Source organism: Apium graveolens, chromosome 2 (genome assembly GCF_009905375.1).
Source record: "Apium graveolens cultivar Ventura chromosome 2, ASM990537v1, whole genome shotgun sequence".
Taxonomy (NCBI): Eukaryota; Viridiplantae; Streptophyta; class Magnoliopsida; order Apiales; family Apiaceae; genus Apium; species Apium graveolens.
The window spans coordinates 66,136,053-66,160,189 of NC_133648.1; the positions used below are offsets into that span (position 1 = coordinate 66,136,053).

Sequence of the window (24,137 nt, forward strand, 5' to 3'; positions counted from 1 at the left end):
ATTCTTGCTGAACTAGGGTGTAAGCCTCGTAAAATTGACCAGCAGACCTCAAGTCCTCGTGAAATGAGGCCAACAAAAATATCATGCAAAAAGATATTACACTTTTTGGTCTGCGCAAAACCTTTCTCGATTACAATTCTACTACAAGTAAACATTCATGTTAATTCGTTTATTTGGTAGGAAATATATAAGGTTGTTATTGCAATTTTTTATATTTTGCAACAATTTTAACTCAAGTTACATAGTGGTGTGGTATCACCTCTAAAGCTGCAGTCTACAAGCATCCCAGATTTTCTTTTTCTGTTGCACAATTTCATGATCTGATATTTTATTGTACAATTTCATGTGTTCAGTGTTGCATGATTAAAAGTAAATAAATATAAAGAGGAACAATCACACAATAAAAAATTGTGAAACACTAAATCATCATTTCATTGACTTTTCAGCTTTCAACAGTTACAAGCAATTTTGTTTCCAACAGTTGCAAGCAATTTTGTTTCCAACAGTTACAAAACAATTATGTTTCAAGTACATAAATAGCACAACAAAAATCAATGAATCTAATCACTGGGCCGTATACATTCAACAGCTCTTCTACCCTCCCACACATGTATAAAACTGAGAAACTCTGATGTGCAAATCCTCATGTGCCTAAAAAATTATGCCATGAAAGGACCACACTATTTACAATATTTTGATCTTTTTTCATGGACCTGTACAGAAATTGCAACTTCTGTCGTTGAAAAGAATGAGAAAAAAACCCCAAGACCAACCATTTAACGAATATCCAAAACTGTGGCAAACCCACGCCCAAGCCAAAAAAACCCTAGTTGCCACCTGGCAAAATAAATATTGTCAGATTTAGGCTGTAGCTGGAGATGGGCTCAGAAATTAATAATATATTAACCCTTGAATCTTTATAATGTACATGTTATAATCATTAAGATTATTGGAAAATTTAAAACCAAAATTATCACGGGAAAGAGAGTTTACCCCCGTATGACTCCTCCTTAGGATGAGGAAAAAACTGGAGATTGAAGACAACAAGACACAACATTATCAAATGTCTGGTATATTAGCTCTAGCTCATGTCATATTTAAAGCCTGCTTCAATTGAGCAAAAGCTGCAGGATGCATTCTACCAATTGCCGAATTAAACGACTCCCCGTGAATGGCAGCACATGTTTGAAGGTTTTCTCGCACAGAGTTCTCCAGTGATGAATGATGTACAGGATCGGATAGTTTGATCTAAAAAGAACCAAAAAGTCCATAGATAACACGATATATAATTCTGATGTATATAATTTTGAATATTTACCTGTCTTTTTCTGTACTCTTTGCTGGGGAACTGAGGTCTGGTAGGGCTCATATTGTCGCTACTGTTAATTGATTTCATATAATTTAAGAGATGAAAACAGGGCAGATTTTAGTTATCAGACTTATATGAACCAACACAAAAATTCATAAGTTATTTAATACTTTAAAATCTAATCCAACCTGGACTCTTCTTCACTTAAGTCTCCGCTTCCGCCCAGTATAACACTTGTACAAGCACTATTAAATTCAAGATGTGACGAGGTTTTAAACAAGAATTATTTTTTAAACTTGAACACAAATGTCTACCAAGTAAGAAGCTAAACATATATTTTACAATTTAATAGGCAACGGAGTTTGTAAGAACTTTACACGTAGATTATTTATGTGCTTAAATGCAAATGCCTACAGAGTAGGAAGCTTAACAAATACCTTAAGATCTGATCAAGCTTGTCAAGTACTTGGGGTGATCTTACTGTCAATATAATAGAAAGGGCCAAACCCAATGTCTTTCTCTGAATCAACGTTACATTGTCAATCTGCAATCAAGCAGAAAGTATTAAAAATATCACATATAACTAAGGGCAGTATTACCTCACAGTAGAGCGTGGGATTAAAAAAAATATTTTTGAGTGTATTCCTAGAGAAATATTGCAGCAAAGAATACAGGCAAAACATGCATCTCTTGCACCAACTGACCTTGTCAAGCCATACGTCAACCAGACAAAGAAGTATGTTTTCTTCAACTGGGAAGCCTGCTTGCTGGAGGAGTGCCAACAATGGTGGCTGTGATGTTAGCTGTGCAAGGTAATTGGTGTTCATTACCAAAATCCTCGCCAGAATGGCTGCCGAAGTTGCTTTCACAGCTGTCTTGGAAGGATCATGATCATCTCCCCCAATCAAGCATACAACAATCAATTTCTACAAATATTCAGTGAAAATACAAGTCCGTGAAAGTGTATATGCAAGCATAAAATGCAAACTGTGCAATATAATCACGTTCGTATATGAAGCACAGCGATTACCTGAAGAGTGCTGCTAATCAACTGGGGTACCTCCACAGGGAAACACTGCAAGAAAACAGAAGCAAATAAACAATGTTATATATAACGTCAAGAAGCTGAAAATTCTGACAAAATCACTTCTTGCTCTTCAATACATCCTAATTAAAAATCTAAGTTGGTACTAGACCTATTCCTCTCACTTAAATTTTTTGTTTGTAAAATCACTTTTGCAATGCTGGACATAATGCAGTTTCATATCACTTTCCGCTACACAAACGTCAAGAAAAAATTTAACTTTCAATTAACTGAAGGTATCAGTGGATCTAATTTCCTCTTCATCGATTAAACACAAACACACAGACACACAGTATGTTCTTTTTTGTTAAAACCCTATTATCTTAAATCAGTATCTTCCACAATATATGCATAATAAATAAATTTAAAGTTTTCATCGTATACTTACGTTGATATATACTCACATAAGAACTAGATAGTAAGACCTATGATTTCATATTTTGCGCCACATATATTAACAAATACATTGCAGGTGATGCAAAGAAATTGTGTTCTCTCTTTAGTTAAATTATTATTTGTGTGTCTTTTATAATACTTCTTATTATGTTGCATACCGACTTGAACTAGTTTATCTTGGACAACGTTATTTGCCTTTAATAGTGTTAATATTAATTTTGTACATCATACGCTTTGCTTGTGCTTAAGCTATGGCAGCCCTATTGTCTTCATTTATTCCTCACATTTAACTTAAGAAATCAATAAAAAGGACAATAGGATTTTTAAATTGGAAAAGAGTTACGGAAACTTTGTCATTTCACAGGGTTTAAAAAGTGATGTCCAAAAGAGAAGTTCTTTCTCTTTTAAAAAGTACCTGAATTAGAAGGTCGACAGTTGGAAGGAGAGATAGCAACCCTTTATCATTGCTATTTTCAATAACGAACTCAAGAAGCTTGGCAACACTAGAAGCATGAAGATTTAGAAACTCAGTACCACCCAATATTATGTATCCCTCAGTTATATTGGCAGCAACCTACATTTCAGATATTACCCTCATCATTAAACATAATTTTGTGATTAGTAAAAATTGGACTTCACATTAATTTCTGTTCAAACCTTTAAGTGATCAAAACTTCTATTCAAGATCTCCACAAGACGTGGAAAGAGTCCTAGCAAATGAGGTACCATTGAAGGAGAATGAGAAATCGTAGCTTCCCATACCTGTAGAATCAACACATTACACATTATTGTTTGAACATATAAAAGACATAACATAATGGACCTCTAACTTATTATTACTATTATTTTATGAAACATAGGAATGGCTAACCAGCATGCTGTCTTCCAGAAGTTCATCTGGGCTATTTTCACCGAGTCCACTTTGCAAAATGGGCAGTAGCATATTGTAACACAGAGGTGACTGATAACCCAGTGCAACAACAAAGTTCTTTAGAGCAGTAAGAAGCTGAATCTGCAGAAGGTTTTCACCAGAAGATTCGTCCCATGCCTTGGAATAAAGATGAAGAAATTGGTGTTAACACACACAAAACAGACTACACAAATGACACTTATAGTTATTAGAATGTTTTTTTTAAAAAAAGAGAGATTAGAGAAACATGTATAATGCATTATCCTGCAGAAACTACAAGTAGCACATATCAACTTATTTCACCTAATATGCTGCATATAGCTACTATCATTTCACTTGAGACCGTGACTAATCATCACATGATCACACCATACAATACCAACTAAAATTATAGGCCTTAATTTGATATGACATTGTACATTGCTTCTACAGACTGACTTTTACCCTGAAATCCAATAAACACCTGCTGCGGAGCACGGGAATAGGCAATCAATTGTTTATATATAGGTCAAGGGGCAAAAAACACCATCTGGTATTAGGCAATCAACTTTTTATTATCTTTTACATAAGGGTTAAGGGGCAAAAATCACCATCTGGTTTGGGTCTGAGAGCAAATCGACCCTCGTGGTTTAAAGAGGCTCAAAGTAGCCCTCATTGTTTAAAATTACGGTTAAATAAAATAATTTGGAAATTTGGAAAAAAAATATTAAAACTTATTACTTAAATTAAAATAAATCGCAAGAGCTAGTATTTGGGTAATTAAAACCTCGCGTATGATTAATTCTCTAAATATATTTACTAATAATGTTACAATAAACATGGCAATTTTTTTTAAATTGACAAATGATTTGCAAAACTGAATCCATAAAATGTACCAAACACAAAATACTTGAACTTGCATATTCATCTTATTAATATATATATATATGCATGTTGTATAATATGTTATCTCATTATTCAATTTGCACATTTATGATTATTTTTTTTTATATTTTGTATTCATGCATTAATTATAGTCTGTTTTTTTAATATTTAGTTGGCCAAATGACCATTCACATTTTGTTTCACTAATCAGATATTAGTTGTACTCTTACATAAAAGGGTGTTGGCCCGAAATAACTACTTTTTACAGAGAAGAATACCAATTGGCGTGCTGGGTGACCCAAATTGCCCATCCATACGGTACTGACAATACTGATATTAGTGTATCAATAGAGACGTCAATGACAGAAGCGTGTAATGTTAAATACGCCAGTAGCAGAATCGCGTCTCACTAAACACACCAGTGGCAGAATCGTGTACAACATACACGACAGCAAGGCGTACCAAAGAAACGCGTCACAGGCTACGGCATATCACCCACTACTCATGATAGCATATGAATCCAAGTTTTCCTTTTTCGTAGCTATGGATATTCACGAGTATATGCCATACATTAGTTTACATTTATACAGGTGTAACAGGTCTAATATTGATTTGGAAACTTCAAACTATAAATTGCTCATCCTTGTATATATGCATAGATATTTATTGACGATACATCTCATAATACAGATGACAAAAGAAGGCAAAGATACCAATACACACAGCTAAGCTAAGAACAAAGAGAAAGGGAGATGAATAAGGTCGTAGTGGGTTTCAGTAATTTGGACCAAAAACCCGCCAATCAGTATAACGGGCCAAGGGTCAATAAAGTATAGGTAATTCAGTGATTTTCTCTATATAATATTATAGTACATAACTGTAAGATTCATATGTTAGCATACAAATTTCAATATGTGTTGTTAGATTTTTTTTATATCATTTTTAAATAAGTGTCTAACTTTAAGATCAAATTTCATAGCTATTTTTTAACCTTTAATAACAAAATCTAACTAGAGGGGCTTATACTGAATCATCACAAGGATTTATTTGAATTTAGAGGGGTTTATTTGATCCTTATTAAATTTTAAATAAGATTGCATAAATAAAATATTATAACCACTGTATAGCCCGTGCAAAGCAAGGGTATTAAATTATATTTATTATATAATTCATTATTTTGTTAAAGTTATACACTATTTAAAATTTTAATAGATTATAAATAAACTATATCATATACATATGCTGTAGACAAAAGATTTAAGCATTTTAGTTTAAAGAAATTCTAATGTAAATAATATATTATAGTTTAAGTTAAATTTTAATGTAAATAATAGATTTTTTACATAAACAAATTAACTAAACCATTGTTATAAAATGATATTACAGGTACAATCTCAAGATATTTAGGACACATCTTACATAAAAAAATTACTTAACAAATCATTAAATACTAGGCTAACACTCTAACAAATATACACTATATAAGTTTTGCTTATTTTGAGAAATCCGAAATGAAAGAACCAATCTTTGAAAATTACACTAATACCTTCTGAAAGAACTCCACCAACTTGTTGGCATATGGAGTGACCCCACTGACATGGGCAATTAACGCAGAGATTGTATTTAGAACTAGAACCTGAAACAAATTGTAGAATTAAATTTAATCATATGAAACAGGTAAAAAATTTACAACAATTTAAAGATTAACAAAAAGATAAAATGCAGCCTCATACAAATTGCATCCTTTTTATGTAATTAGTATAATATTATTATAACAATGTAACAGAAAAAAGATAAAATGTTATTATCAGTTAACAACCAAATTCTTTACAAGCATCTCCAAACAGCAAAAATTAACCTCAACATTTTTTAACTTATGCGTAAGGGTTAGATTTAGAGGATACCCCTCCAGTTGGTAATTATAGGTCAAGTGTTCAAACCACAATGGTGGCATGGGTTAGAATTTAATTTTTTATAAATGACATAACCGAGAGAAACAATTATTACCTTGGAGTCAAACTCCTGAACTTCCTCTACTAATTTAAAGCATGAGTTCCAACATATTGGAAGAAGATCAGAAAACTCCTGCTCTGAGAAAGTCGCATCTTCAATATGAAAATACAATGAGCGAGCTGCCGCTAGCTGGAAAGGTTGAATAAATATAAAATAATAAACAGCTTCAGCAAGCAAAGAGAATTTAACAGGCAACATGTGTGATTGAGGGGAAAAAATGGGATTTGAGTTTATCTATTCATACCCTGACACATAAATCACTGTCCTGAAGCAATCTAATTAAAGCACAGTAAACCGCTCTTCTCGTGTCATCTTTAATCTGTAAAGAAGCTGGCCTCGGTCAGAGAATTCTCATGCTAGTCATAAAGCACAGAAAAGATACTCAAGTGTCCTAACCTGTAAAGAAATCTTATTTTACATCTGGTTTCTAAAAAATCTCTTTGTTCAACTTTTACAACTGACGCAGAGAGCCTAAACACTTTTAGCACCCAGATACCAGCACAACTTATATAAAACACGCACACACATATAGGGAAAAACCAAGAAAGGTTATCCCAACACTCAGAATATGGAGGAAATATCAGTATATTGTGATTTGATTTCTAACATAATATCACATACTTGGTCATCCTTTTGTCCACGTTTATTCTTGCAACTAATTTGATGATATGTATTAAAAAGTTGTAATATATTTTTTTAGCATTTTTTTATCTATATATCTATGCAGTTGCTTATTCTTCTTTTGTTCACAAAAAACAACACACAAACATATATATAAAGACTAACATATCTATTTACACAGGTATGAAACGCATGCTTTTCAGTAAGTAATTCTTTTACATTATTTAAATTTAATATATTTATTGTACAATGTCTATGTTCTGAATAATTAGTATTTTAGTTTATATCTAATGTGTTCTACAATTGTTATTAAAATCTAACCCACGCGATATATGAATACATAAGCTACAAAACGACTTGCATGTTGAATTTTCTACAGTATATCATAAACACGGTAATTGTTAAGTTTCACTATCGTTTATTAGAAATTTTAACATGGTGTGATCTATATCAAGTTATTATGCATCAGATGTGTGGTGTACCTCATATAACACATAGCCACAAAAGATGATAATGACATCTATGATCTATCTAACATTATAGACATTGCAATACTGCAAAAAAAAATATGAGGAACAACACAACAGCTAGTTGAATCCTCATGAGCAAGCTCATAGATGAATTATACCTCAGAGACCCATTGCCCAAGAATAAGTGCAACTTTTCTATGAATGATCCGCATATTAGGATGATCATTTGACAACTCTAATGATAATGCACCATTAAACCTGCAAGGGTATCACAAATCAGGAGACTGTGTTAGGCATCCGCCTGAGAGTAAAGCACTACGTAATAAATCAGTTCAAACTTCAATACATTCTGATCATCAGATGGTAAACCAAAGCTACCAAGATTTCAAAAACTTAAAATAAAATAAACTAGCTCTTCAGCAAAGCTTTAAATCGTTGAAAATGTATGTTTAAGTCTCTGTTTGTTTGGGATATACGGTGATCTATTTCCCTCCTTCACTTATGCTTGTTTGCTTAGGTAAAGAAGCCAACAGAAATTGACAAATTGTACAGGGCTTACAGGACTTGGTCATAAATCGTCTTCTTGAAATTAACTAGCAGACAATTAATGTGAAGGGGTCTATCTCCCGCATAAAGGACTCATTACCACTTACCAGCCTACTCTGTTTGGTGATAAAGCATATCATACATCTATACTTGATTTGGAATATATGACACACTTCTGCACAAAATTAAAATGACGGGTAACTTTAACTTTGAGTTCTCAACAAACATATTTGTATATTTTCTAAGATATGAACAGAATCATGACTGCACAAGTATTTGAATGATTGATTTTGAAGTCCTCAGACAAGCTGAACCAAAATAAAGAGCAAAACAAAAAATCAAAGCCTCCATCACTTGTACCTCTATATATTAAACAAGCTCCAAGTAGTTCAACCCAAACTAAGAGCTTACTCTCTCCTCTCTATCATGTATACTATGGGTGTTAAACTTTATTTTTGTATCACCAGAGAACAAAAGCAATGTGCTGGTCTAGACATACATGTCTAAATTTATACGCGGAGAAATAGTAAGTTATAATAAAAGGTACATGCAATGCCATCTAGAGACTAGAGATCATACCTACCTCAGAAAAGAACATGATTACCTACAGAAAAATATTTTTGCACTGACCAGCTATAAAACCAAGGTATCAATGAAGATAACAAATGCAAAAATTACACAAATATAATGCATAATGAGATAACAAATCCCATCCTAATGGAGGAGAACTTAAGAGAAAAATGGTTAATTATATAAACACTGTACGAATGACAAGACTGGTTGGATGAACTGCAGATAATCCACTGCACAAGGGTTTTCCAAAATCAGAAGGGAGAAGTAACTATGGATCACAATCAAAGAAGAGACTCAAATCAATACTGATAAAACAATCATTGTATATTAACCAAGTCTGCCAAAATGCGGGGATTACAATACTTATACAGAAGATTAAAATCCTAATAAAACAACTTAGAGGACTATGGCCCAAATCAAGTGGGGTTATTTTATAACCTACTACATAATGAATGTACAACTAGCCCCCATATATAAAATCGATGGATAGATACACTTCTATCTCTACACTAAATGTATTTAAATTTATATAATATATATACAGAAATTCTTCACTTCCGTTCCACATCACATCCATTTCAAAAATAAGAGTCCACCTTGAGGTAAAATGTAAGAAACATACACCAAAACTCAATAAATCCAAGCCTCCATCTTGGTAATTGGCCATATATGTTGACAACAAATCAAGTGCTAATAGTGGACGCCAGATGTTCCAGCTGGATGATGCAAATTTTTTACTGGACATAATTTGGTTTAATTTTCTTTTAAGAAAAATGGGAGGAGGGCGGGGATGGGGAATCTACAATACTCTACTTAAAGCCGAAAAGAATTAGAGTTAAATTGAAGAAAAATAGTGGTAACACAGTTTGTCACCTAATATAACTTCCGCAACATGAAACCTGATACATAAGTTTCCACACAATTTGTCATCGCTAGTTGTTACCATTCAAGCTAAAAAATTATTCAAAAAAATATTCAAGCAAGGAACATCAATGAAATGAAAATTGGATGACATAGTAAGGAAATAAACTTATATATAAGCAGATGAAAAAGGACAAACCCACCAATCCTTGAAGCTCAAGTAATTTGATAGCTCATAATACACGTAAGCAGCAGCACCATAAGCAGCATCTTTGAGAAGTAAACCCTGGGTGATTTCAGAAACTGGAGAGGGACACCCACTCATTGCCTCTTGAAGAATAGAAACTACAACAGGACCTAGCAACTGTATAGAAATGATTTTTAGTGTGATTTATTATTCAGGAAAACTTGTCATTATAAAATGTCAAGAAAACAGATAAGTACATGGCAAATAAATACTTCCACATACTTGACTATGATTTTCAAACAAAACAATATATAGTGCTTCAGCACATGGTCTCAGTTTTTCAGACCACAAAACAGAATCCTGTTCATGATAAAAGCACTCGGGATTCTGGTACCATTCCTCCACATCACTTGCTGACAGTACAAAATACCTGTTTCACGGGTGTCAAACTTGGCTAAGAAACAACATAATAAAATTGAGGCACAAATGCAAAAATATAACCAAATTAAAGATCACAAACTTGACAGCTATGAAAAGTCAGAAAATATTCTTACAGATAAGAGCCTTTTTCACAAGGTAAGTTCTAAAAGTATTTTGAGACAAGTCGGAGGACAGATTAGAGTTGCAAACACTCGCAGATGCAGCAGAATATTGACATGCCAATTACAGCCTAGATTTTAGTTTAGAATGAAAAAAATGGCGATGTCAAGTAAAATGATGGAGAATTTTCCATCATTTATGCTGGACACTTGCAGGATATCAAGAAAAGAGAAAATTGTCAATACCTCCTTATCAATACGTTACATAAAATCACCACTCGTTCACTTGACAGCAGTGAAGAAACCACACCAGCAACAAGACTAGACATGTTCTCTTTCATCTTCTCAAATGTAACTCCATTTTCACCCATAACGCGACCAGTCAAGTTTGGCTTGTATTCTTTACATTCAAGAATGGTTTTCACCATTGACATACACTGAATCAGAAATTGCTCGAACGACATGAGCTCTGGTCTAGGATCTATGATCGTATTCAAGCAGAAGTCTGTGACAACTGGGAGTACACTTTTGTCACCGAAGGAATAAGGATGGCACTTTTGAATTGTGATTAAAATCTTTATCAACTTGGTACACGATTTCTTCAAGAAGTCCCAAAACTTGGGATGTTTCTCCCCAAAAATTGAATCTGCAGTGATGACAGCTGCTGATCAGCACTCGACCATAATAGTGGAGGGTAATTGTGCAATGTGAATATTCATGCTTGGACACAATACTATCACAACTTGATTCAAAAGTATCTGTTTCTTCCAAGCATCCATCATGTATACTATCAGTTAGCTTTAGCAATCAGCCAAACAAAAGCCAATTCAATTTTCAACCTAATCCTTGAAACAATTTATGATATCATCACGATGTCTCTAAAAGGGTTATCCCTTACAATATGAAATAGTTTAAAGGAAACACTATACAAAAAGGGCAAATAAGCCTATGAAGTATCTTAATATTAATGGCAATTGTTCGGAGGAAGGCAATTGGAAACGTACATCCAGTCAAGCTGAAGAGAAGTAATGTGAAAAAACAAATATTTAGCCTCCAAGTAAAATGATTCCAGATAATTGCACATTTGCACCCAACTTCATTTCCAACACATATGTGCTTTATAGTGCTTGGGTTTATGAATTCTTTCAATGCCAATTATTTGAAGAATGATCATGTGTACCCACACACATGCTAAGAAAAAAATTATAAATTACGTAGAGCTACAAAGTATATGTAAAACGGTGACGTCTTACAGTATGGAAGAAATGATTCGATGGCCTTCAAAAACAAAGGAGAGACGTCTTTGACAGGTCGAACCTCCTGAGAGAATTAAAAAATGTGTTTTGATATTAATAAGATGGGAGATAGAGATCTTCTGTTGTAATGAAAATATTATGTTCAAGAACAGCAAGTTTGACTGCATGGGTACCTGCATAGTTTTTGCGTCACCAGGGAACCCGGCAATAATCAATTGGCGTATTATCTTTGAGCATAGAAACCATCTCTGACATGTCAGATAAAGATCATTATGCGTCTCTGAATCATCTGCATTTAAACTTTGAGTAACTGCAGAAAAACCATGCAGTATTGACTGGGCATCCCTCTGCCACAGCAGCCAGCTATAATCGAAGAACTGCGACGATATCTGTCAAGAAAGAATTCAGGAAACCATGTGATATAAGTATATAAAAAAAACACATGGTACAGTGGGGAACAGTACAAAGGATGATAAATGGAAGAAAATGGACATGGAGTGGAAATAAACAATATTAGCATAATAGCATTAAGGAGCAGTAGCTATCATTCCTCTCTCACTACTATAATGGCATAAGCAGTTAAAAGCATTATTACTTCCAAGACCTTAAGTATCAAATCAAAATCCTCCTTTTACGTGTACAAGGAGATCAATATTATAAATACACAGATAATAATATAATTTCTGTTTATTTTATATATACAGGCTACAACATGCACATCCATATTTGCATCAAATGGCACATAAGAAAATTAATACATACAACTGATAATCAGATTTTAAATAGATAAAATAAATAAATAACATAAAAAATTCAATAAATATCAGTAAATGAGTCAAGAACGTCACAGTCAGGGCATAACCACTGATCATTGCCAAGTTATTGTATCACAAACGATGAAACTCCAGCTCAAAAGACACGAAAATCTGCTACCTGAACAATCACAAGTCATGCAACGGTGCCCTTGGGGTGCCAAGTGAGGTGGCATGGGGTGCCAACTTGGGGTGCCAAAAGTTAGAATCCTGTAAAGTAGGGTGCCAACCTCTTTTGTGGACCCCAATAGTGAATATAGTACCATTTCTCTAATATTTTATATATGATAAGATTTTAAAAGTAAGATAGGACAAGTTAGTGAAGTTGGCATCTTGGGGAGCCAACCATTGCAGTGTTATTCCAAAAAAGAGTGCCAAAATTGATCTAGAAGAAAGGATAAATTAAAATAGGGTGCCAACCGCTGGAGATGCTCTAACATAAGATATGTAGATTGTTAGAAATCTAGTTATAATCGTAGAGTAATAAGATAAAACAGGAGTTGTTTCCTTCTTGGGTTTCTAGATTACTATAAGAAAGTACACATTCTGCAGTTGAGTCACCTTGGGCTAGTGAATTTTTTGCAGTTACTTCACAAACTTATATTTTTATTGTTTTCCTTTTTACCATATGTTGTCATGCATCAAGAATGCCAACCAGTGATGGGATCACTCTAATATAAACAGAAAACAGTTGACAAGTTTCAACTTGTTATAACTTGAAAATACCAAAATATATAGAAAGCCCCAGCACCTCTTAAAACAATGGTGAAAACTGTGCTTAATCACGAGCAAAGCACAAGATTTGTGCGTCAAATGGTTGCACTTGCACGTGCACACAAGTTTCAAATCGAAAACAAACAACTGGAAAATACTGGCAAATTGCAAAAGATTGCCTAGTATATCCAGAGACTGAACTGCACAAGATGAGGAATAAAAAACAGAACCCAAAGAACCCTAACTCGATCAATTCCCCTCTCTCTCCAGAAATAAGACTCTTTCTAAGGTGATCAACTCGCCTCCCTTCACTCTAGCAATAGGCCAATAACTTTACTGCACGAAAAGTATGATTGAGCATCAAACTGCAGATATGATGCATGCCTTGTACAGGACCAAACTGCTATAAATGTAAGCTAGGAAGCACTGACACGGCAAAAAGGGTGCCTTATACGTGTCGGACATTCTCATATATTATATGTCCAACTTTGTTTTTATCGTGATTTCACTACATGTGGAAGATGTTCAAGAGATGGCAAATCTCTTTCTTAATGAACCAGAAGCGGAAGCTGCTCTTTTTACACGAGATAGACATTCTTCTATTAATGAAAAAGTAGAATATATCGTATTTTAGTTCATCATTAACCGTGAAAGAAACTTTTATTACTAATTCACTTTAATTAAAGTTGTTCAATGTTTTGACATATAGAAAATCGTATATTTTTTACTTCTGTATTTTTTGTTGCCGTGTCCCGGATCCAGGACTCTTTACTAATTGGCGAATCCCCGTATCCCTGTACCCATATCCCGTGTTGCCGCATCCGTGTCCGTGCTTCCTAGAATGTAAGTGATTATGATGCTGACATCAAGTATGTACACAAAGGAAAAGACCTTTGCTGGGATGATGTATGTGTCGCTAATAGAACCATTTAATTGTATTAGCTGCTCGACAGATGACACATCTAACAAATGCATCCCATGGATCTTCAACTCTCATACACAAGGATGATTAAATGGAGAGAACATTTGGGGTTAGAAATCTATAATTAGATTTTAAATCATTTGAGTTGTTGAACTTAGACCATTAGAAGAATCAAAAGTATCTCCGGTCAAAGAAATTTTTCTGGTAACCACGTACATATATGTATGCGTGTGTGCGCGCGCACGCTCACGTGAATCAAAATCAACATATTTGGTTAAAGGAATCTTGCAGGTAAGCGCACACACACACATATGATGTGCGCACTCTCGTCTTGGAATAGAGTATATACCTGAGCAAAATTCCTCTGGTCTGCTGCAAGGCGTTTCGTCGACAACTCCTTTAAAGTTCGGAAGAGGATCATAAAGATCCTGTGTGAAGCAAGAACATCCGCTGACTGAAGTTGCTGGGACAAGGTTGAAAATAACTCCGGCCTGAAAAGATCCAACAAGTAATTGATAACTAGGTCTTAACCAATTAAAAATACATACTTTGAGAGAATCATCACAACTCAAAAACCATGCTGAAAATTTATATGCCATAGCTGCAAGGTACCATAAGTTTATTTAAATGTTTCTAAAAAGTTGACTTATTTGAATGTATAATCTTGAGGTTGCTCCATACATTATAACGATATTAGAACAGTTTATAAATAGAAAGCAAATAAACAGATTATTTGCTGAAACATTCTACTAGATTTGGACAATAATCTAGTATGGTATGGGTATTGGGTACCCACATTTCTCTTACCAAATTAACTTTCGAGGCATAGTCTATGGACCAACCATACTTTCTTTCACTTATTCTGCCTCGTATTGCTACCGTCTAAAGAGCCTCATAGTTGGCAGTTATTGTTGCACATGACTAACCATGAGGAATTCGATCAGTCCTCCAATTTGGAAATACAGTAAATAGGTTTGGCAAGATGCTACTTGATTGCACGAAGACAAATTTTGTATTCAAAGCTTATATTAGAGATTCCTTTGTGTGTGTGGGTGTTTGAATATGGATTTTGATTTTATTTCTCTCTTATTCTCTTCTCTTTTTTTTCTTTTTACTTGCAATTTATTCCCAAATTAATTTCATGCAAGTAGCTCAGTATATTTGATACATTGTTGGTCCTAATAAGTAACACCGATATTCAGGTGCCATCGACATGACATAAAACAATAATGATAATTCTGCAAGTGGTTTAAAAAATTAAAAAAAAAACTTTAATACCAAGATACCTCCGGTATGAATAAGATCAAGATTTCACAAAAAAAAAACTCCCAAGACATAACTAACAGCATTTCATGCACGTGATTGAGGAGTTTAACGTTTTTAAGGCATTAAAACCTCCATGTTCCAGTTCAACATGTACAAATTGTCCAGAATTAATTTTATGCCTTGTTTAAAAACAAACATTTCATTTGAAATGATGGATTTCAAATGACATGATTTGAGTTGTCATTTCAAATTCTCATATTTGCACTAAAATTTGAATGTCTTGAATTTCAAATGAAATCCAAATTCAAATTCTTTTACTTATCCAAACATGTTATTTGATCAAATCTAGAATTTCAAATGAAATCCAAGTTACCAAACGGGCACTTATATCATTGTATTGTTACTCCATATAATTAGGATCAAAAGTATACGTGACAGAATATGTACCATTCTTTAGGATAGTCAATCCGAGCAATTTTTGAGACGAGGACAGACAATGTAGCAGCAATCTGCACAGCGCCAAAAAATTAGAAAGACAACCCTCGTCAAGCTCTGTAAAAACAACAACAGTTGAAAACGAACAGCACAGCTAGCTCTGGTAGTCTAAGCCCAATAACAAGTGGGGCAGTGTAATTTTTCTTCCTAGCCAATAATACATTATGGTTGATTGCCAAACAAGGAAGGAAAGTGACAATTACTAGCAACCATATGCAAATACAACATAAGGTCTAAGATTTTGCTCAGGTATTAGATGTCAAATGACACGAAGGAAAGAATGTAATACAAATATTTTTCCTTTGAAACCAGCACAAAACAACAGTGACATGTGGAGATTTGAAAAAATAAGTACATTTACCTGGTAATTTTCTTCTCTCAAGTGAGACAGCAATTTTTGTCTTAAATGTGTTTTCTCCTCGCTGCTAATTCCACTGCAGGCAATTATAAGTAAAATGCTGATATCAATGCATAGAATTACACAAGCCCGCCATGCATTCATTAGAACCCCAAGCAATAAAAAATCACTAATAATACAAAAGTAGAGTATCATCATTCATATGCCTGATCAAGCAAACATAACCCGCACACTTGCAGCAATGCGAAAAATACTGATTTTTCAGTTTGTTCTTAAGGTTTGGTTTAGATGGTGATCATAGCTTTTAGTAGCAGGTTCTGTCCAGGTCAGTATAACATATCACAATATACTTACTTTGTTAACTAATAACTTCATGGTTCTGTATTTAAACTTCTACAGTTCTTCCAGGTTCCTCCCCCAAGATGGGAGTTATTTGTTGGCATTATAGATACATAAGCAGTTAATACACTACTGATTATCAAACATCATAATTTGAGATGCCTAGATTTACACTTCATCAAACCTATCACAAGATCCTCAAGTCCATGGTTGTTAAGTTTAATCGCATTAATCAATATCTAAAAAAATACGTGCTGATCAACTTACGAGGAATCACGCCTAGTCCTCCAGTATCTGCTAACACTATTCTTAAAATACACTGATGCAAGCAAACGAACGTCTGCCTGAGCTGCCAAATCACTGGCCGTAATTACTTCCTGCATCATTCCAGACCAAAATTATATACATACACACACATTAACATCCTAAACCTTTGAAAATAGTGCCAAGTCCAAAAAACAGTAGAAGCACATAATGAAAGCATCACTCCATACCGAAATTGCATAATAAAGAATAAATACATACACTACATTTCAACCCTAAAACCCTAGATAAACAGTGCCAAGTCCACAAAACCAGAAGAACACATTACGAAAGCATCATTCCACACCAAAATTACAAAATTACATTAATTTCATTATGTTAGCACCCTAAAACCCTAGAAAACAGTTTCCATCCCTCGAAACCAGTAAAAACACATCCGAACGCATCATTCTACACCAAAAGCACACAATCATATACACATTTATCACATTAGCACCCTGAATCCCTAGAAAACAGTGTACATTCCTCAATAACATTGAAAACACATAACAACACCTAACGAAAGCATAATTCCACACCGAAACTACACAATCAACTACATTGCCAACTTAAAACCCTAGAAATAGTAACCACTACTCAAAAAACATTATATAAACTAATACATATCAATAACGAGTAGGAGAGGAGAGGCATTACGAGTAGACAAAAGCAGAAACCAGGTCGATTTTCGGAGTGCGAAAGAGCGGCTTCAGCAGGCTTACGCAGACTATCATCGCCGCTGAGCGAATTGGAGAGAAGAGTATACATAGTAGGTAGGTCAGCTTGTGTCAGCGCCATCGCAATCGCTTCAATTTGAAGCAATGAGATGGATGATTTGCGAAATTACAGATCGGTGGAGTGTTAGAGTGTGGAGAAGGGTGAGATTGTTTGATGTAATTGAAGAACAAAATCAAAATGATGGGTGATTGATATATTTATGTATGGAAGAACAGTAGATGTTTATCGAATTGAGAATCTGACAAGGTTTTGAAGAGTTTTAGTAGAAGATGGTTTGATGAGTTCTTTATATGCTTCTCCTTCCTACTTTTACCTTTTCTATCCCCATTTTCATTTTCTCGAGGTGTTTTTTTCACAATAATAAATCAATACATTGGTCCTGTTCCTCCCGAGTTTCAAAGATGGTGTAAATAAAGTCCAGGGCAAGTAATCGTAATTGTATTGTTCAGTTTTTAAAAATATATATGAAAATGAGCGATGAAAAATATAAATTCCATATCACAACTAGCATAAAAACCTATGCAAATTACGGGTTATTTTCTAGAATTTGATCTTAAGTTATGAATTAATATCGTCATTTAAATCATTTCGAATTTTATCTGTTATAATTTTAATCTTTTCTTATAATAATTAGATAATATATTGTAAATTATTTCTATAAAATTAAATATTCTCGATTAAAATTTTTATAAAAAATAGTTAGGTTTTTTAATCATTTAAAATTACAAATCAATACAACATTTTAATTAAATATAATAACATGTATCAAATGAAACTGCACAACATCGAGCAGTTTAAGTTTTATTTATTTAATTTTAAATATAAAAGTAATTTCAAAATATGTATGAAAATTGCTAGCATTAAATATCATATTCGTAAAATTAAATTTATTTATTTTAATTAATAATTTTTTAAAAAATTGAGTTCTATAATCTTTATAAATCTCTGACACACATGCAGTACACGTGCCCGCACACACGTAAATTCAACTTAATTTATTAAATAATAGTTAGAATTAATACATATAATTTAATCTTTCAATATCCTTTTAAAGTTCATCAATATCAAATTAGAGTACAAAGATATGAAAATTTTATTTATCTAATATAGAATGTGTAAAACCGTTGTTAAAATTTTGTTAAATAAATATTTCATAATTTTGAACTGTCCTTCTAAGGTTCATCAATATTAAATTTGGTTATGCAAAAAGAAATCATTATTAATTTAATATAATTTTATTAATAATACCAATATAAAATTATTTTATCTATTTGATCTACACAACATATGTGTAGAACTTAAGTTATATATTTGTTAAACACTTGTCTTAAATTGTTTAAGAATAAATTATAAAATGTAATAAATATATTTTTGTTATAAATAATATGTATTCAATATAATTTTAACTATTTTTTTAATAAACGATGTTGAACCAAAGTTATGTATGAGTTGGGAGATGAGTTTACACGTTAAGACTGTTTGTACTTGTACTGACTCTCTTCTTATATATATAATATTGTGGATGACCTTGGATAAAACCTTGATATTAAACTATTTTCTCATATAATGCATAAAAATATATTTGTAAATATATAAAATATGATCGAATTTATAAATACACCCTTAAAATTTTACATGTAATATCTTTTAATCTCGGGATTGTCACGTGAGTATGACTCAGACCCATCTTTCTCACGTACATGTGTATATATATATGTATATATATATGTATGTATGTATGTATGTATATATGTTTGTTTGTTTGTTTGTTTGTATGTATGTATGTATTGAAGAGTTTTTTAGCACATAAATGCAACGAAAACGTAAATTTAAATCTTAAAATTCGAAACCCTCCGCAGGATCCATGCGAAAAATAATATTTAATTCGTAGTTTAGTATGTTTACCTTAAGAAGCATTACGTTAATGGAAAGATGGAGCTCTTGAATGATCACCACGTAGCCCGTCGCTGGAACGATCTACGCCTTGAAGGTATCCACACGAATGATCGCCTGGAGGATGGGTGTGTACTAGCACGTTCTTGAGGCCGCCTTCTTGCTCTCTCTATCTCTCTTCAAGCTGCTAGGGTTTATGTTTTATCAAATAAAACGTGTAACCCTAATTCTATTAGAAAAAAGATATTATATAGGTAAGAGCTATTAGGCCTCCAACCCTAAACTTAATTTTAGAGTTATTTTAATATTAAATTCGAATTTCTATTTATTTAATTAATTAAGTCACACTTAATTATTAACAAATAATTTGAATTACTTACATTTAATTTAAATCCGAATTTAAATTAAATAATCCTCCAATCATTCTTTGTGCGACCCTTTAGGTTATTATTACGTTGGCAACAATTTTAAATCTAATTTAAAATCATAAACAATGAGCGGCATCTAGTAATACATCATTGTTACCCAAGTAATAATAATTAAATCAGTGATCGATTAAACTTTTTCTATATAATGTACAATATACTATAATCCTTTTAACCATATATTATATATTAAACTCGAGGCATGTTATTTGTCATCCTCTTCATAATTTAATCCAGGTTTCCTTGATCGATGAGTAGACTATAACATCAAATAAACATTTGAGCATGACCATGCATTTCATAGTCTAACTCAAACAAGAGGCCAATAATATCACTCCTAAAATAGGAGGGTTAAATTATTTCTAGATCATTCATATTTCTCATATGATTCATAATGTACCCAATATACACTTTTATCATCACCCGGTCAAAGCTAACTTTTAATGCAACCAAAGTATATTAATTCTCATATAGAAATATAATGATTTCAAGTCTAAGGACCAATACATCATTATCACTGTGAGAATTACTTATGACACAACAGACATGTAAAATCTCACATTGGGTCTTCCAGCACCATGTATATAATACATGTGCCTGTGTTTTGACTTTAGTATCACTATACCTATGATCAATGAGATGTGATCATCAGTCAACATTCACACTAGTCTTAATGCATTATTATTGTCCCTTAATAATAATACTCGACTAGGGATCTTTAGGAATATCGATACTATTCTCATAATCTCATTTCTAACTCACGTATTTAGAGATATAAAATTACATATCATATTCCAAGGACATTTATTAATCTAACATTTTATCGCAGAAAATAAAGATATAATAGATTACTAAAGAATAATTCGTATAATTAGAATTAATAATCCAAATGTTTCATAATATAAACATAATAGTGTTGTCTCTATGGCACAAACACTAACAATCTCCCACTTACACTAGAGCCAATCACCCAGATATCTAATACCCATGTAACTAGTATGACCTTCGTGCTTTTGCTGCGACAAAGCCTTAGTCAGTGGGGCTGCAACATTATCATCAGTATGCACTTTACATATATGTATATCTCCTCCATACACCAAGAATGAATCTTTAGTCCTTTTCAAGTACTTAAGAATATTCTTGACTGCTATCCAGTGACCCTCGCCAGGATTAGACTGGTATCTGCTCGTCATGCTCAAGGCATACGAAACATCAGGTCGAGTACATATCATCACATACATTATAGATCCAATTGCCGAAGCATATGGAACTTTGCTCATACGGCCCTTATCATATAATGATTAAAGGTAGTTGTCTTTTGAGATCAATATCCCATGAGACATTGGGACATATCCTCTTTTTGCCTCTTGCATCCCGAAACGATGCAATACTTTGTCAATGTATGTACTCTGACTTAGGCCGATTAATTTCCTTGATCTATCTCTATAGATCTTGATCCCTAATATATAGGTAGCATCACATAAGTCCTTCATCGAGAAACTATTTTCCAACCAAGTCTTTAACAGCTTGTAGAGAAGGTATGGCATTCCCTATTAATAATATATCATCTACATATAGTACTAGGAATGCCACGTGGCTCCCACTAACCTTCTTGTAAATACATGGTTCATCTTCATTTTGAATAAAGCCAAATTCTTTGACTGTTTCATCAAAACGACGATTCCATCTCCTTGAGGCTTGCTTCAATCCATAAATAGATCAAAGCAACTTACAGACCATCTTAGCAAACTTTGGATCGACAAAACCCTCAGGTTGTATCATGTATGCATTTAAGAAAACGGTTTTGACATCCATTTGCCAAATCTCATAGTCGTAGTAACAGCTATTGCTAGCAAAATCCTGATGGACTTGACCATAGCAACTGGTGAAAAGGTCTCATCATAGTCTATACCATGAACTTGTTTGAAACCTTTTGCCACCAGTCGCGCTTTATAGGTCTGTACTTTACCATCCATGTCAGTTTTCTTCTTGAAAACCCACTTGCACCCTATAGGTTTTTATAACGACTCGTGTATTTTTGAGTTATTTAAATATGTGATCATTATGGAAATTATTAAATAAAATATGTGTGTTGGTTTTGACCACTATATGATGCTTGAGTATTATTTATATGTGATTTATAGTGCACCGGGTTGTCCGCGCGATTAATTTTGGGATTGTATTGAATTGTTTTTACTTTTAAAAGTGGATTTGGTGCAAATTTATTTGCATAAATATTGGGAATGTTTTAAAAATTATTTTTATGATTTTATAATTACAATAATTATTTTAGGATTTTATAAAATTGAAAAATCAATATTTCATTAATTATTTATCTTTAAATGATTTTATGAGTGTGTTTAATGGTAAAAGCCATAATTAATTCTAAAATTCTTCAAAAATTATGAAACTCATATTTATATAAGTTTGGAATATTCTGAGAATTTTAAAAATTATTTTGGAAATTTTCGGAATTAATTTCACCGGTATGTCGATTCGTTTAATTGCTAAAAGCGGATATAAACTGCATTTCAGAAATTATTTTAAAATTACAAAATTTATGTTTCTTAAACTTCGGGATATTTGTAATATTTTAAGACTATTTTGATAATTTTCCGAGACTATTTTTGTGCAACTTGGTTCATTAAAATGCGAGTGCGGGACAAAAATCAAGCTTATAATTACAGAAATGGACACGTGGCACGCCATAAACTTTGTGTGGCAATACTTTGAGACGTGTGGACTGCTGATTGGTAAAATAATAATAATAATAATAAATAAATTTATACACCCCCTGTTTCACAGTTCTTCCTCTCGATCCCTTTAATCTCTCATCCCGGTTCTTCATTTTTTTTCTTTCCCGATATCTCTCTCGATTCTTCCACACAATCTCTCCCCACATCCCTGTTATCCTACTCCCGTTTTTCCCTTTTCCCGGCGTTTCTCCGTTTCCTTCTGCCTTCTGCGGTGGCGTGATTTCCGGCGATTGTCCGGCCGCCGTACTCCGCATGTTGTTGGACTCCCTGTTCCTGCTCGTATTCTGGTTATCGTGGTGTTGGGTGCGTGTGTGTGATTGTGTATATTTGTGTGTGTGTTTAGCGTGTGTGTGTATCTTGGCTGTGTTGCTGTTATTCAAACTGTGCAGCGGTTGGGTTGTATTTCCGGTTGAATTCCGGCTATTTTCTTTCTCGGCTGTTTGCGTGTTTTGGCTAAGGACTTTTGGATTAATTTCTGCAACAATCTGAATTTTTTTTCCTTTTTATGAAATAGTTTATTATGCAGAAAGATTCGTTTTAAAAATTCATCGGTGGAATTTGTGACGGGAACCCGAATTAAGCGGGTGCCTCCAAATTTTGCCGCCGTCGGCAATGAGCCTCGGCGAGCAGACGGTGGACGGTGATGAATTTATTCTGAGTCCTACAAATAAAAATATAAACATGCGAGTAATAATAATTAATAACTAAATTGTATTGGTGATTGGAATTTGTAAGTTATAACTGGTTGTCGTGATTCGAATTGGATTGTGATTTGTGTTATTGACGTCGATGATGTTTCGACGGGTAGTCCGATAAACAAAGGGGACGCTGTCCGATTTCCGGAAAATCAAACCACGGAAATACGGGAAACGTATCCGAGGATTATCGGGACATCGAGCGAGTATACATGAATACTTATACGTATGTTTTATACAGAACCTGATTATATGTGGTGTTGTATGTTTTGACCAAAACACAGTAACCCTAATTTTATAAAATGACAAGTATACGAATTTTCTGAAAAACGAACACCAAACTGATTTCTCGAGAATGTGAACCTTAATTGTTGTCTGTGTTATTCTAATATGAATGATTACGAGTCGGGGTTTGAATATCGTTGGGTAAGAATTAGTATCGAGGATATGTCAAGCATACATAGACGTCTAACGTAGGGTATTTCGACCCTGTAGGTTATAGTCGGAAACACTGAAAGTGGACAATGGACTAAAGATAACCTAGCAATCAGTCGGCGAGCTCAGTAGAGTTTCAACAGAAAAACCTGAGTGTCAAGGTCGAATCCAAAGTGATATAGTGGTTGGACGTTAAAGCCTGAGCGGCAGAATCGGATCAGAATTGATCAGTAATAGTTGTAAAGCCTGTAAGGCAAGTATTTCTGAACTTTTCTCCAAAATGCATCGCAAATATTTTCGAACTGTTTTATAACATGTCGTTATTATGCAAAATAACTCATGTTTTAAATTGCAAGT

The 24,137-nt window shown here is 33.5% G+C and overlaps 1 protein-coding gene across 2 annotated transcripts; it reads right to left on the reverse strand.

Moving 5' to 3' along the window:
• Positions 1-401: 401 nt before the first annotated feature.
• Positions 402-17,953, reverse strand: LOC141707488 (uncharacterized). Of its 2 annotated transcripts, XM_074510681.1 has the most exons (24): positions 17,496-17,952; positions 16,803-16,912; positions 16,200-16,272; positions 15,791-15,852; positions 14,427-14,568; positions 11,803-12,018; positions 11,627-11,693; positions 10,620-11,019; positions 10,117-10,264; positions 9,851-10,011; positions 7,826-7,925; positions 6,821-6,895; positions 6,571-6,705; positions 6,110-6,199; positions 3,661-3,837; positions 3,447-3,551; positions 3,205-3,363; positions 2,340-2,384; positions 2,014-2,235; positions 1,747-1,853; positions 1,498-1,554; positions 1,319-1,379; positions 994-1,248; positions 402-837 (listed from the first exon to the last, which is right to left on the reverse strand). In XM_074510681.1, the coding sequence occupies exons 1-23, from the start codon at positions 17,634-17,636 to the stop codon at positions 1,087-1,089; spliced, it is 3,015 nt and encodes a 1,004-aa protein (XP_074366782.1). In that variant the 5' UTR covers positions 17,637-17,952; the 3' UTR covers positions 402-837; positions 994-1,086. The 2 variants fall into 2 exon arrangements, with proteins under 2 accessions (XP_074366782.1, XP_074366781.1); XM_074510680.1 differs by having other exon boundaries at positions 994-1,379; positions 17,496-17,953.
• Positions 17,954-24,137: the final 6,184 nt, after the last annotated feature.